Genomic DNA, 16729 nt, shown 5'->3' on the forward strand with positions numbered 1-16729 from the left:
ATTCATGAGAAAAAAAAGGGAGGAAGATGTACTTGTCGAGTGAGTGATATTCAACCCCCCGCCAAGTCTCATATTCAGAGAGAGAGAGAGAGAGAGAGAGAGAGAGAGAGAGAGAGAGAGAGAGAGAGAGAGAGAGAGAGAGAGAGAGAGAGAGAGAGAGAGAGAGAGAGAGAGAGAGAGAGAGAGAGAGAGAGAGAGAGAGAGAGAGAGAGAGAGAGAGAGAGAGAGAGAAGGCTCTGGCTTTCTAACATGTCTGAGGTGCCACTGTCACCAGCCCACAACAGTGAAGACTTCATCCACAGAGAGAGTGTGTGTGTGTGTGTGTGTAGTGAATGTTATGTGTGTGTGTCTGTGTCTGTCTCTGTATATCTATGGCCTCTTTTTATGTGTGTGCATGTCTGACAGTGTGTGTAGTGTGTGTGTGTGTGTGTTATCTACTGTAGTAAGAGGCATCATATCGGCACAGCCACCCATCCACAGTGCTGATGACTTTACAGAGAGAGAGATATCTGAGGAGAAGAAGGCGAAGGGCGGGACGTTCCCTGACATGCAAAGTGCTCTTTTGCCCTTCGGGCTTGATTTGTAAGAAGATTTCTACCGGGTCTCTTGCTGAAGGCACATTTGCCATAGTTAGACTTACATGAGGTGATCTCACTAAAAGGAAACCTTATTGCACATGCACCAGCTTCAGAGGGAGGCGGGTCTGAGGAGAGCAATCAAATATTTAGTTAAATACCGAGAGACTGACTAGCTTCTAGTTTCTATCCAACTATTTTTTGGTGAATTATGAATTAGGGAAGCTGAATGGAAACAAGGAAAGAAATTGATAAAATTTCCTCAATATTGCACACATTTTTTCTGCTCACTTAAGCGATAACGATATTATGCAATAAATAGTGATGGAAATGCATTTGTTGAATACAAAATGGCGTAGGCCTGGCACAACTGGTTCAGTTTAATTGCAGAACAATTCAAAAGTGGCTTTGGACTTTGGCAAAATCAGGTAGGTCAGTCTGTCAGTCAGTCAGTCTGTCAGTCAGTCAGTCAGGTAACGCTTAGTGAGGTGTCGGTTCATGAGATGGCCTCTAGAGGGCGTCTCTGACTAAGAGATGGCCTCTTGCCTATGCCACATTCCATGTCCCATACTGATGAAGCCATATTGAATCCCACGCATTGAATCACACTCTTCGCCCTCAATTTACAGACATCCACATCTTCTTCTGTCCTGCAAACCTTAACGGTAGATCACGTTATCACCTGTGGTGTGTGACGTCGGTGGAGTAGGTCATTTAACCGATAAACGTGTGGCGCTAGCCGAGCATCGCTCCCACACTGAGCTCCACTCCCTGCCGTTAATTTACATACATCCACGTCTTCCGTTACCCTATAGACTTTAACGGTAGATAACGTTATTACGTTGTTAACGTTGTGGTATTTAAGAGACGTTAGTGGAATTATTTAAGCGATAACCGTGTCATAACGCGTCAGTGCATTGAATTGAATTGAACACACGTGCCGTGGGTCTGTACAGGATCTGTGCTTGTTTAGAATTGCGCAGAAACAGAAACAGAAAGATATGGCGCTTACAACACCTGTATTGTGTTACATACATACATTATGTTGAAACACAAAATAAGTGATCACAGGCAGTCGGAGGTGACAGAAAGTTGCCTTTTTAACATTGCTGGCAATGGTGAGAATCAATGAGGGCCTATTGACAGTGACTGGTTTGTTTTCGTCCGCATCGGCTCCGCCCCTCACCTCTGACAGTGTACTGAATGTTTCCGTTTCTCTGGCTCTTTATACTCCTCTTTCTCACTCTTTCCATCTGTCTCTCTCTATCTCCTTCCTGCTCTCTGCCCCTGACCACCTCTCTCTCTCTTCTACAGTCAGGATGTTGTCTCTCTCTCTCTCTCTCTCTCTCTCTCTCTCTCTCTCTCTCTCACACAGACAGTCATGGTGTTCTGCTCCTCTGCTGGGTGGCTGGATGTCTTATTCCAGCTCACAAGGGTCTGGGCTAATAAAAGTGGAAAGGGACAACTTTCTGAGCCAGAGTCTGAGCTAGCGACCCACATTAGTTATTCCCTGGGTGATCTTCGACGTGCTCTGCATCTCAATGTCTCTCTCTCCCTCTCTCTCTCTCACTGTGTCTCTCTATCTCTAGCTGTCTGTTTGCCTCTCTCTCTCAATTCAATTTCAATTCAAGGTGCTTTATTGGCATGACAGTTCACAAACAAACAATATTGCCAAAGCATGTAACAAGAGATTAATCATCAATAAAATTATTAAATAACAAAAATAAATAAATAAATAAATAATAATTAAAAAATAAATAAGTAACAGAAAAATAATTCCATCCCCTCCTATTTATTATTGTGTGTGTGTGTGTGTGTGTGCGTGTGTGTTGCTGTGCCTCCACTGTCTACTGACTATCATTGTTTCTGCGTTTATGTCACTTGTGTTTCTGAGGAAACATAAACCAGCAAAATATCACCTTAGCCAATTAAAAACAGAACTTTTCACATACATTCATATATTATTCTTCACATTTCTCATTCAACTGTGTGTCCCTCTTCCCTTAAAGTGTGACAGCAATCTACAAATTTAGCAGCTAATGCTGCACACTGACTTTTCTCCCTCTCTCTCTCTCACTGTTGCTCTTTCTCTCTTGCCCTCTTGCCATCTCTCGGCACCTCTGTCTCTCCCTCCTTCACCCTTTTTTCTTTGTTTCTCCCTTTTACTTGCCCTCTTTCTCTCTCACACTGAAGAACTCTCTTTCTCTCTCTCCTCCCTCTCTCCTACTTTTCCTCTTTTTCTCTTTCCCTTTTTTCCTCTCCCTTTTGTCCCCTCTTTCTTTTACTCTTCTATTCTCTCACGCATTTAAGCACAATGTCTCGTTCTCTCTCTCTCTCTGGTTCTTCCTCTCTTTCCTTTTTTCCTCTCCCATTTCCTTTTTACATCTCTCTCTCTCCTTCACCCTTTCTTTTTCTCACTGCCTCTCTTTATTTTACTCACCTGAATTGCATCTCTCATTCAAGCCATCTCCCTCTGTCTCTTGCTCTTTCTCTGAATTCAGTTCAATTATTGTCTCTATTGGCACAAATCGCATACAAACAAGTGTTTTCCCAAGCATATTGTGATATCACATGAAAAATAAATATATAAATAAATACAATGTTAAAATCTTAATCTCGTTACAATACCACCAATAATAAAGGCAGTTGTCCGCTGCCACGCTGTTAGCACGCTGCTAGCATCTTCCCGACGTCGTCCCGGAGTTTTATTCTCTCTCTCTTTCGTTTTTTTCTTATTATTCGTTTTTTCCCTCTAACATCCTAACCTTAATTCCTCCCTTTCAACCTGTGAACTGCATCTCCCCTGTCGATTTCTGTTGGTTTATCTGTAACAATTTTGTATCATCTGTTAGCCTTGCTTGTTTACCTAGCCGCAGCTAGTTAGCAGTTTTCGCTATTAGCCCTGTCTTGTGGGCTTGTTTCCTGCTAGTTAGTAATTCCTGCTTACTTAGTTACCCGCAGCAAGCTAGCACCCTGTGCTAGATAGCCTTTTGCCTAAAGCTATTCAGTCTAGCCCTATACTATAGTGTCTGGTAGCCGTTAGCACAGCCCAGCACCCTCTAGCCTTTTACATAACGTTACTTAGCCTAGCTTTGTATCCTAGCTTGACTAGTGTAATAGCTTCTGGTAGCCGCTAGCATAGCCTAAGCTCCTAGCCTCAGCTAAGCCTTTATTTAATCTCCTCTGCTACCCTCATCAACGTTGGTAAGTATGGCTTCCTGTTCTGTCTGTTCCTTACTTTTAGATAAGCTCACTCTATTAGAGAGTCGTGTCCGTCAGCTTGAGGATGATAGATTAGTCACATTAGATACGACGGGCACTCCAGATAGTTTACGGTCCGGGCTGGCTAGCAGCCCTGCTAGTGTTAGCGTTAGCCAGGACTCCCCAGATAGCGTAGCCCCTTCGGCAACGGGTGATGAGTTTATCCCGGTCCCGAGGCGTCGGAGCGCCCGCATGAGCCAGCCGTCTGTTGTACGGCCCGATTTTCAACCGCCGCCCCCGGTTGAGAATCGTTTTGCTCCGCTTGGTAGTCCCTGTGGCCGGCCTGCCGCCCCGGCTCCTCGGCCCCGCTCTAAACCACGCATCCTAGTTATAGGTGACTCCATAACCCGTAACATTAGGCTAGAAGCGCCAGCCGAAATAGTCTGTCTACCAGGGGCCAGAGTTCCCGACATAGAGGCTACTCTTAGGGTGCTGACAAACAGGCATAGACATGTGGATAAGGCACACAACAACCAGGCTAACCAGGCTACTCATGATAACATCGTAGTACATGTCGGCACCAACAACACTAGGATGAAGCAGTCGGAGGTCACTAAACACAGCATAATTAGGACATGTGACCTCGCCAGCAAGATGAGTCGGCATCGCTTAATTGTCTCTGGTCCCCTCCCCGTTACGCTTAATGATGATATCTACAGCAGATTAGTCGCCCTTAATCGCTGGCTGGCCAAGTACTGTGAGCAACAGGGTTTTATGTTTTTAGATAACTGGCCCTCCTTCTGGGGTAAACCTGGCATGCTTAAGACTGATGGCATACACCCTACTGGGTTGGGTGCCCACATTTTGTCTAGGAACATGGCCAGGTGCTTGAGGCAGGCATGACACACTCCCCTAAAGCATGTTGGGTCGCAGGTTGTTAGACAGCCTGCTAGGATTTCACCTAGTGCGGGTTTGGAGTCTGATAGCTCAGGTAGCTTAGTGTATCCAATCTTGACTGTGTCCCGCCCTCGCCATGCCACCTTTTGCCATCGCCGAGCCAAACGTTCTCAGCATAATCCTATTCATATCAACCCTTCTGGCTGCAGCATTGATGCTACAACGAACTCTATTGCGTACTCGCAAATCAGCACTGTATCCCTTCCTCGTCTCTCCTACCGTCGTCCTCGGCCGCCGCATGGAACAAAAAATAGTAACGTAATTGAGATTAAACCTATTCGCATTGCTGAGCGTCCCGAACCTACTAGCAACACAAAGCGCATATGTCTCGGATTCATCAATATCAGATCACTCGCTAACAAAGCCCTGCTGGTCAATGACTTAATTAAAGAACATAGTATTGACATAATGGGATTATGTGAAACCTGGCTAAAGCCAAATGATGCTCTTCCATTAATTGAAGCTTCCCCCTCTAACTTCACCAACTCGCATGTCGCTCGGACATCTAAGAAAGGTGGGGGCGTTGGCCTAGCTAGACACACTCTCTGTAAAGCCCTCTGAGACATGCTTGTGATAAAGGGCTATATAAATAAATAAACTTGAACTTGAACTTGTTACAGAAACTCATTGGAAACAAAAGATATTACATAGTAGTTAAGTGCAGTTTGGTTTCTACCTCCACACAAGTTGGGTGAGAGGATCTGCTTTTGTGGTTAAGGTGTTGCTGAATAAAGCTTTGTATTTGAATGAATTTTGGTCAGCTCTATTAAAATGCTGCCAGAATTGTATGTCTCTTTTCTGGATTTCCAGATGAAGGGGAAATAAACCCAATTCTGCTCGACAGGCATAGCTGGAAGCATTTCAACTGACACCCAATTAATTTGCAAAATTCAAGCTGAAACATTTGAGCTGGGCTTTTGTCCGATTTGTCAGACAGAGCCCCGCACTTCAATACCATACAGTAGTATAGGTAGTAAAATGCGGTCATAGATTTTAAGCCAAATTTTTACAGGTTTGGAGGTTTTCCCAAATTTTGATTTGCCTGTCTTGTCTTATCAGCTAGAGCCTTTGTAGCCAAGCCCAAACTCCCACATGAACTGATTTCCAGTCCAAGATAATTGTAGCTTGTGCTGTGTTTTAATGTGATTCCTCCATATTTATACTAGATTTTATTTCCCATGGGATCTGGCCCTTTTCTGGAAAATCAGCACAGAGGTTTTATCCAGATTCACCGTCAGTGCCCATCTCTGACAGTAAGGTTTGACCCAGTCTAAACATTGCCGTAATCCTCCTGGTGTAGCTGATAAAATGACTGAGTCATCAGCATACAGCAATTATTTGACCTCATATAAGATGAGGCCAGAGGCTGCAGACTGTTCCAACATTGCTGCAGTCTCATGTAGATATTGAACAATGTTGGACTCAGACTGCACCCTTGTCTCACTCCACGACCTTGCATGATAATCTATTCGCTTGTTGTCAATTTTAATTGCACATTTGTTTTACATAGTGATTTGATGATCTTATGTTTCCCTCCAATGCCATTTTGTAATCATTTATAGAGCAGGCCATCATGCCAGATTGAATCGCAGGCTTTCTTAAAATCAATGAAGCAGGCAAACCGTGTTTTTTTTGTTTTGTTTGTTCAAATTTTGGTGTATTGGGGTATTGAGTGAGTAGATGTGGTCCAAGCCAATTTGACTCAGTATGTTTTCCTGCATGATAAAGGTCTGAATTCTAGTATTGATTATGCCACACTACCTTTCCTGGGTTAGTGCAGACACAAACACCTCTTTTTCCTTCCTTCTCTCTGTCTTTTGCTCTTTCTCCCTCTTTCTTTTTTTCCCCTTTTCTCCATTTCTTTTCTCTTTCACTCTGTCTTTCTCTCACTGTATCTCTAATTTACTTTTCTCTCTCATATTCAAGCTCTCTCTCTCTCTCTCTCTCTCTCTCCCTTCCTCCCTCTCTCCCTCACCACCCCCTCACTCTCCCTCCATCCCCCTCTGTGTCTGTCAGGACTGGATACAGGAATGCTCCCCATCGGCCTTGTCAGCCCCACCATAGCTCAGTTAGCAGGGCTGATCGATCAATAGAGCCCGCGAATCCCCCGGAAAGTCAATTACTAACTTGCACACAGCGGCTATTTTGGGAGAAGGGGGGGAAACTATAGGAATCATTAAGTAGATAATGTCATGTCAACCTTCCCCAGCCAGGGGAGACCAGCCGCTGCCTGTGGATATGCAATTTGTCTGGGTCATCCTGACGGTTCTAGGGATGGGAAGGAACATGGGAGAACAGATTGGAGTTTTAGTTATACAAACATTTCTTGGAGGCAGAGCTGCTCCGGAGGCAGAAATAATCTCATTGGTTGAGATAAACCTCAGTGGGCGGAGCCAAAGAACCACAGTTTCTTTCAAGAGGTAAGAGAGGAGGAAACTAATATTATGAAGCCTAGTACTCTGCTACTAACTGAGAAAATCCAGTCAAGATTATCAGTGCTATAGTCATAAATGAATAAAAAAAAAGAAGCCGTTGCCATTTATATTTTTTATTTATATTTTGACCAGAGTTCTTTCTTTGCCATTCAAGTTTGCAGGTTCAAAACTGTGATGCTTTAGCTCCGCCCACTGGTTGAACTCAACCAATCAGATTATTTCTGCCTCCAGAGCTGCTCTGCCTCTGAGAAATGTTTGTCTAACTAATTCTCCAGTCTGTAATGTTTGACTGCCAGGAAACAATCATGGCGAAAGTGATTGTTCTTCATTTATCTGTGTCATTTCAGTTCAATTTGATTTTGTTCAATCTAATTCAGTTCACTTCAGTGAGTGCTTTATTGGCATGACAGAAATTCGATACTTACCAGAACAGAAGGTAGCGAAACAAATTGCGTTCACTCTAGAACAACTCTAAAGATAAAAACAAAACAAATTAAGTGTACATAATGTTATCCTCCACTCAGCATGTTTTTTGTTACCCTTAAGACTAGAAAGGCCAAGTTGCGGTCAATTGATGGCTGTTTTAATTTTAGAATTGAACAAGCTCAGCCTTCAAAATGTCCCTCCATGACTTTTCCAGGACCCAATTTCTCTACAAACCAGTGTGGTAACAATTTTAAAATCACCCAAGGAAATTGCAGTTATAGTTGTATTTACCCCTTTCAATTGGCAGCATGTTGGCCTTCTCTGACCCCCAGAATCCATTGGCCTTTCAAGTGCTAATGAGTGTCAACAATCAACACATTTTGCAGCTAATATGACACGCCTCATCACTTAGATAGGGATTTGTTTCTCCCTGTCTCTTCTTTGTCACAGAGCAGTAATCTGAGTGGGCTGAGTTTGGATGTCAACATGGTGTCAGGATTTATTTAACAACAGACAAATCAGATGAGCCTGCAAAGCTGCTCCAAGTTTCCAGAAAGAAGCTGATTTTTTTTTATGTATAGCTTTTCTGCCAAACATTAGAAGTGAGGGATGATACATCAGCAGTTTGAAATGAAAGTTTAGACTGACCTCTCTGTCATATGAAGGGGGTTGGCAGAAAATATCTAAGCATAACTGTCCATTTTAAAATGATGCAGCTTTTCTTATTTGATTTGGTATGAAGACAATAATGTTACAGCCCTGCATTAGGGCAGTGAGCTGAGGGTTTTCTTCTCGCTGCTGTCACTGCTGGTTTACTATAGTGGAAAATGAGATGTTCATTCCAAAACCAGATAACATTTGTGCTATCTAAAATTCCTTAGTCAATATTTCAAAAATTGACTGAGGAAAGTCAGCGAAAATATAACTATTTGGTACACAACAGTCTCAAGATAACCGGCAACTATAACAGCAACCTATGTGCTTTACTTTCATGGCAGTAGTCGTTTAGCATAAGAGTCTTCATTCTTTTAAATGGTGGATGTCTCACCTTGGAATGAAGCTCAATTCAAGCCTGTAATTACAAGCCGACAGTCTGCTTTTCTGCATATGTCAACAGCAAGAAAAAACGTACTTACTTACTTCAATGTACTTGCTTATTAGTGTCTCGGTACCTTGTTGGTACCAGTATTGCCCTTCACAGCATAGACAGTCTTTTGCCTGCTATAGTCTGTTAATTCACATTTATATAGACACAATGTTTTAAGCCACATGCCATGGAGGGCTGAGAATATGCAGGTTTTCTCTGGTTGAAGGTTGTTAATCAGTAAAATAAAATGTGTCACTGTATTTCCATCTGATCCATCAACGGCTGAATAACGACATGTCAAACCACACTATGACAAGTCTCGCCGCCATGTATTATATCGAGTGTGAGTGGCAGTCTAGTTGAAATGCACAGCGCCACCCCGACTCCACCCCTCCGAGCCACGTCAGATCAATGCGCTTCATCCCTCATCTGTCCGCGCTGCACTCACAGCCCGTTCCGCCACCCAAATTACTGCTCTGCAGAATTATAACTTTGTCGGACCTGGCAGCAAACCGTACCCGAGGCGTTCTGAAATATCACTGACAGACCGAGCTGTCAGCCAGGACATATCTATCACCAGGAGAGCGCTGTGAAACAGACAGCTCATATCCAGGGGTCTTTTACAGCAGCGATTTCCAAAGTCTGGGCCCGGACACAAAGTTCCCAAGCAAAGGTTTCAAAGTCTACTAGCCGTCTACATGTCTGGATGGACAATGAAACACTGTCCCAATTAGGTGTTGAACTGAAGGTTTGTCTGATATTGTTGATTTATCTTTGTTGTTTAACCGGACATCAGATGTAGGGATTAAAGTCTATCGTTAAGGTTATTTTGTGTGTTTAAGCTCCATTTTGTTTGATAACTCCTCACAGAATATCCTGCAAAGTCATTATGGGTTGTGAGGGAGTCTTTTGGAAATTTGGGTGCCCAGAGAAAAAAAAACATTAAAAAAGTGTTAGTCCAGGTCAGATGTCTGGAGTTTCCCAAAAGTATCTCAGTGAACACCCTGGTGGTAGCTGGACACTACATTAAAAAAAAAAGCATATTTGACTGAGAGAAAAAAAATCAAATATTATCAAATAATTATCTTATCTTATATTATCAAATAACAAAATTGTGGTGAATTTGTGTTTTCAACTCAGAACGCAGTGAGTCAAGATTCATACCTGATAGCAACTCGCAGTTTCTGCATTTGATGCCTGACTGGGTAACAATACTATGACTGAATTGTCATCAGCAAAACTGTGAACATTTTTGATAAGAAGCATTCTAGGTTTTGCACCTTAACCTGGATATACAGTATGTACAAAGTCTGAGTTGCACTGAGCTGACCTTGTCCAACATAATTCATAGAATTGGGCTGGAAAAGGCGAGATGCAGCCTTCACATTCCTGTAATGACAGGACGCAGAAATACCCATGATCCCGCTCATGATCACAGTCATCTATCATGTCCAGTCAGACTGCACTGTATGTTGTGAGCATATGAGAATAAATGCTGTAAGAAATCATCAATTCACATGACGTTTATGGATGCGGCACTGCAAAAGCATTTGTAAAGTCATGCAGTCGTCCAGTCTAGTATTGAGTCTTAAAAACTTGAGAATTTTTCTTATACCAAATGAAACAAATCTGCCAATGTGGTGAGATAATGTCCCTCGTTCCCATACAGTTTCACTTGTATCAAGACTATTTTGAATCAAGTGACAATATCTTGATGTAACACAGATTCCTCTACCAGTATAAAGTTAGGTTTGACCAATGTGGGTTTTTGAAGGCTATACCAAAATCAATATATTTAGATTGATGCTGCCAATAGCTGATGTTTTGATATTTCCTCATTTTCATGTCCCCAAAATTTTCAAAATATTACAAGGATTCAGTGTTTTCATCTTGGCAAGGTGGAAAACCCTCTGAAAGAGCTTTTAGACTGTCATGTGATAATAAAACTCCACTAAAAGCCATATTGATTAACTTATTTTAGGTGGGTTAACAGCTCCTTTAGGTGGGGTCAGCCAGGTTTCATTGCAGATTTTAGTGGCTGCCACTCCTGATGCTGGATGAGTAAAATACTCCCACACCATACTGGGATGATTTCTGTGGTCAGCCATGTGAAATAAAAATAATAAAAACATTTCCACTACCTGTGGGCAGGGAGGAAACTCCATCATATCCAAGGTGGATTACGTTGACTGGCTGATAACAGTTTTTTATTAAGAGGCCAATATACGCCTGATATGTTTGAAAACCAATGTATCGTCTAACCCTTGTATCAAGATTGAGCATTTTACATTTACATTTTTTGGCATTTAATTGATTCTCTTATCCAGAGTGACTTACAATGAGATCAACAGTAGAATAGGTTTAAATTTCTACATCACCAAAAAATTACAAGCAACCAAAAATCAGAAGTGCAAAGGTCTTAGTGCCCTTGCAATATTCCTATGATTTTGACAATCCTGTAAGAGTGAAAACGCCAACAAAGAAATAGAATAACAGCCAAGGATAGAGGTAGAAGGGCTATTATATATTTTTTTTTAGTAAAGTGAGCAGAGAGGGCATATTATTCCGTGGGGAGAGGGAGAGGCATTTCTTGAAAAGATGAGTTTTCAGCGTACAGTGGAAGATGAGGAGGGACTCTGCTGTACTGACATGAGCAGGAAGGTCATTTCACCTTTGGGGCACCAAGAGGGGGAAGAGTTGCAACTGGGTGAAGCGATGACCAGGTCAGCGCAGGGAGACAGGGAGCACAGCAGTGGATAGCGGCAGAACACAGATTACAGAACTTGAATGGATTGAACAGTCTTTCCCATTCAAATCACTGTTCCTGGATGGCAAGTCACTGAGGTGAGAGGTTTTGTAGCAAGGACCAAAGCGATGGAAAACTGGCATTTCAGCTGAATGAAGTTGCCATACTAGGTGGAGCTCTTTTACAAGTTGCTGCTGTCAAGTTTTGACATCTGTGCACAGTTAGTAGAAGTGTTTATAGTTGAGTTAATCTGTTTCTGGCGATGTCTGTTAGCTGTTTGAAGTTAGCGAACACTAACTTCTTCTCCACTAAAGGTAGGCTAAGCTACATTAGGCTGCTATATTAAGTTAAAGGTACCCGTTTGATGATGCTTACCAGCTAGGTTTGCTAATATGCTGATTTTGACAAGAAGATCAAGCTAGCAAGAGAAGCACAATCTTTGATGAAGCTACGTTAACCTCATCGCTAACAGCAGCTTTCAGTTGAGTTTTGACAATTTGCTAAGCACTCATGTAACAGACACATCTGCACAGTTCTCAAGCCAGTGTGACAGACTTTACGGCCTTATGGCCAGACTTGCGCTGTCACCATAGCAATTAACCCTTGAAATTCCATAGTCGCCATTTTATGCTGTACTAGCCAAATTACTATGTCAACCAGTGGAAGGACCGTTCTATCCATCCATCAAGTTCTGTGGGTGAAAACCTGACAGCCGGGTTTTGGAGGGTAGGAGGAGAGTGAGATGGGAGGAATTGGGGGACATTGATGAAAAAAAAGCAGCATTGTGGATGAGTCGGAGGGCCTGGAGGGAGCATTGTGGGAAGTCTGGTATAGGAGGGAGTTGCTGAAGTCCAGATGGGAGATGACTAAAGCTTGAACAAGGAGCCGAATATTGACACTTGATTAAAGGAAAATGCTTGAAAACGAGTGAAACTGCAGGGGGAATTAGTGAAACCGTTTCATCCCAATGGCCATATGTTTGTTTGTTTTTTTTAGCAGATTTCATTTGTTTTAAGAAAAATAAGACAGATTAAATGACTTGCTAAGAGCAGCATTTTTTGCAGTGCATACATTATACCTTATAGTAAATGATAAAAAAAAAATAGCCACATGTAATTGATATTACAGACATAATTTATGTAACTGCTTTATGTGGATAAGGTCATTTTCAGCTTCTTAATGTGCTCTTAGTCTACTGCACACTGAGCATCTATTCCTTGATTCAGAAGCGATAGTATCAGGTTTCTCAGATTGTTGCTAGGCTACTGAGAAAATAAATAACATCTCAACTGCTTTGACATTTAAAAAAGCAGGGTTTGAATTTTGAAACTTGTTGCAGCGACTGGCATTGCCTCCCACGTGTTGATTCATCTTGAATGGTCGTTACTCATCCTATGTCTCATATAAAGACTAAATGGACTGATGAATGAGTTTAACACATGCTTTATTTAAGATTTACATAATGGTATTTTTCTATTGCTCCATTACCGTTTGGTTGGCATGAGGCTTTCTCTTCATATTAAGGGTATTAAGATCCATCCTGTGAATAGCACTGCAGGTAACCAGCTGGATACACAATGCAGGGATTATGTACTGTGTTAAATGGGTTATGTTGTAATGATTAGGAATGAAATGTTATTCAGTATTTCATTTTTTTTATGGATATACAATTCCCAATCATAATGAGAGACTGCAGTTTTCCTGTTTTTTCCCCTCTGTCGTGATTAGATGCTTGAATGGTGTCTCCTCTAAATATTTCAATGCTTAAAGGTCATGCAGCAGGGACAGTTAATGGTGTCAATCCAGCAAATGCCCTGTGTGTGTGTGTGTGTGTGTGTGTGTACGCATTTGTGTAAGTGTGTGTGTGTGCATTTATGTACGTGTCTGAAAGCAGGAGGGATTTGTTCAGTGTTACCATGCTGGGTTGACTCCATTTAGATTTCTATCAGGTGTCTCGGTCTCTTTCTTTATTGTACCGGGTCTATCCTTCTAAGCAGCCCAGCCAATATTGACCCAGGGTCACACACCGACATATATCATGTCAATCCCTACCTGCCTGAACCCCACATTCACACAATCCCTTTCTGTCCTCAACGTACTTATGGTTCTCTCTGAATCGTATGTCCATGTCTTTTACAAAATTGTAACACTATTGCTTTCTTTCTTGGTCAACCCAGTTAAACATTTTAATTTTCTTATTTAGTCTCACTCTTGAGTTCTATGTTCTATCATCCAACAAGATTTGACCGTTCCTGAAATTCAATAACTGTAATATAATGGAGCTTTTGGGTGTTTTGTTTTCTAAAGTGATACAATTTAAGAGAGCTGCTGGGCGTTCCCTCTGTCCTCTGGTCGAGCGAGCTTCACTCAACACTGGAGAGAGAGAGCGGCGGCCCCTTGGCGTTGGCCAAATTTGATAAACTCCAAACCTTTTCCTCAAAACACACCTCTGCTACTTCAATCTAGTTGTAACTAAAACATTCACCAGCAAAGATATTTTTTCTCAGCATAGATTAGCCGTTTCAGCTAAAAACACACATTGCTAAGAATTAGGGTGAGCGAGCTTCACTCTCGACTGGAGAGAGAGCGGCGTGTTGAGGATCGTGTTCTGATTGGATTTCCCACTCTGACGTGTGAAAGTAGTCTTTAATCCGCAGCAAAACAGCTCATTTGGCTGCTCCAGAAATCAACTGATAGGCTTTTCTCAGCGTAGAAACGGTGAGAAAATTCTCTGAGAAAATTGCATTTCAGTTGGCTATCCCTTTAAGCTCTGTCTTTATTTGCATAGATAGCATACAGAGAGGAAGGACAAGAAAAATGAGAGAGAGAGAGAGAGAGAGAGAGGAAAGATGGGTTGGCGGGGACATGCGATAAAGGTCATGAGTCCGATTCAAACCCATAAGGGTGAGATTACATGGCATATACATATTACATAGCCCACTGAGCCGCAAAGACACCCCTATTATGCCTACTTTAAACTGTATAAAGAGGAACTGAAAATAAGGAAAGGGTTCAGTTTGTGATCAACTTTTCAGGCGGTAACTCTCTGTACGTTTGAAGCCGGGCCACACAGCCTAGCGACAGATACTATTTATGGGACCAAGGGGAACCAGGGAAGAATAATTCTTAATTTGCCGTAAAGGTGAATTGAATTGGATGGCCATTTCAATGAACATAAATTTCCCTTAATGAGAAGAATGATATTTGGCTAGCTGTGTGTCCTCTGACACTTGGTCTTTTTTCATCCCGGGTATCCTTCACTCCTGGACAGCTGTTTATCCTCCGCGGCGCACTAGTAATGAGATGGATGCTTAGAAATGTATTAAGCTTGGCTGGAGTTCCACTATACCAGCTCCTTTTCATTTTGATTTGTGATTTCCTCTCCCCTCTTCTTCTTCTTCTCCTTCTTTCTACTTCTTCTCAACCATTTTCTCCTCTCTCGTCTCTTCTTTTCCTCTCCCTTCATCTGCCCCTCTGTCATGTTTTCTCTCTTCCTCCCGCCAACGCTCTCCTTTTCATCCCTCCGTCCCTCTCCTCCTGACAGAGGTCGTCCAGCTGAGCCTGGCGGAGGACCAGCGGGTCAGCGTCTCCACGGTAACGGTGGGCCTCAGCGCCGTCCTGTCCTGCGCCATCCAGGGAACGCTGCGCCCTCCGATCATCTGGAAGAGGAACGGTATCATACTGAACTTCCTGGACCTGGAGGACATCAACGTGAGTCCATGTTGCTGTCGTTCTTGTCTTGGCGTTTTTTGTTGTTGTCGGTGGTGAATGTGGTGGCTTTGGTCATTGGTTCTGTTACTGTTTCGATTATGGACAGAAATGTAGAGGAGGGTAAACCCACAAAACTCATTTTACCCACCTTTTTATCTGAAGAATAGAGTTTACCCCACTTTTTTTTTTTTCATAAATCTATGTCATTGGGGAGAGCGGGGTAAGATGAGCCAGTGGGTAGGTTGAGCCACCCCCTGTATCCTAGCAATGATAAACACTGTATCATGTGACCAGGTATTTAGGAATAGACTTCCATCTCAACATGGCTGCGATGGAACCAGCCACATAGGACAAGCAGTAAGTATATTTATGCTCATAAAACTGTTTTTTTGCAACAAAAAGTATTCTTTTAGATTCATTGTTTAATGGCTATTACCAAGGACTAAAACCATATGAATTAATTAGCAAAAGGTGAACTAGTGTGTAGACCATTATTTTTCAAAAAGGTGGCTATTTTGAGTAAAAACTGTCTTACCCTGTTCTCCCATATATTTATATCATATATTATGACATACAGTAAATCATAATATATCGGGTTAGGGTTAAAGTTAAGTTATTTACTTAAATCAATGCTTTCCTAAAAAAATCAACTTAAATCAATGCTTTCCTAAATCAGTGCTTTCCTAAAAAAATCATTGGTGATAGTTTGCCCTATGATAATCATCAATTGATCATAGTCATAGTTTACCGCTATATCACTAATTATGGATATGCAGTCAAGTGATGTTAGCATTATGAAACCTACTGATTCATGTGATAATGAGTAGCACAACCTTATTTTTCTTAATTCCTCAAACTTCAAATTTCTCAAGGTTAGACTCGCTTTGATGTGTGTGTGTGTGTTTTCAAAATGTTTCTCCATACAGATTTAATTGGGCCGTCTGGTTAATATTTGATAAACTTCAGGAGTGTGAGACACAGTTGGAGGGCTCTTCACACTGATTTAAAACAATTAGTCTGTTAACACTTTTAAAATTAGAAATTCATATATTTGTTAGGAGTTCTATGCTTCAGTTTGTTTTTCAATTAATTTCTGATTACAAGCAGGCCTTGTTTTTATTTTCTCCCTGTTTGTAATAGTTTGTTGTCAAATAATGTTGCGATCTGAGATCTCGGGAGGTGTGCCAAGAATCCTGCTGCTTTCAAAAACCTCACGGTGTTCGCACAGATAACCGAGCCAGCAACCAACCAAGCAAGAGAGGACAGGAGAGAGAAAGAAAGAAAGAAAGAAAGAAAGCCAGATAGACAGATAGAAGGAAAGAAAAATGACAGAAAATCAAATTTGATTTTCCAACCTCCCCACCTCACCAGCGGCAGAATTAGCCGGGTCTGTGCTTAATGAAGTGTGCAGCGATGCTCCTGTTAAGACACATCTGCACAGCCGACAGCACAGCGCCGGCCTCGCTTTACCCGCCGCCGGATCACAATTCTCTAATTGCATGTTAATGAGTGGCCTTGTTGGTCTGCTGCGACGGTGAGCCGATAAACAATGACAAGTGTGAAGATGGAGATAGGGGGAGAGGTGTTAGCG

At 42.1% G+C, this 16729-nt stretch overlaps 1 protein-coding gene across 1 annotated transcript in view; it reads left to right on the forward strand.

Annotated features, from left to right (window-relative positions):
- Positions 1-16729, forward strand: part of fstl4 (follistatin-like 4) — a 172700-nt gene that overhangs the window by 124500 nt on the left and 31471 nt on the right. The window contains exon 5 of the mRNA XM_078286704.1: positions 14972-15138. Coding sequence (XP_078142830.1) covers positions 14972-15138 — 167 coding nt within the window. The remainder of the gene's footprint in view (positions 1-14971; positions 15139-16729) is intronic.

This window comes from Centroberyx gerrardi, chromosome 11, assembly GCF_048128805.1.
Source record: "Centroberyx gerrardi isolate f3 chromosome 11, fCenGer3.hap1.cur.20231027, whole genome shotgun sequence".
Taxonomy (NCBI): Eukaryota; Metazoa; Chordata; class Actinopteri; order Beryciformes; family Berycidae; genus Centroberyx; species Centroberyx gerrardi.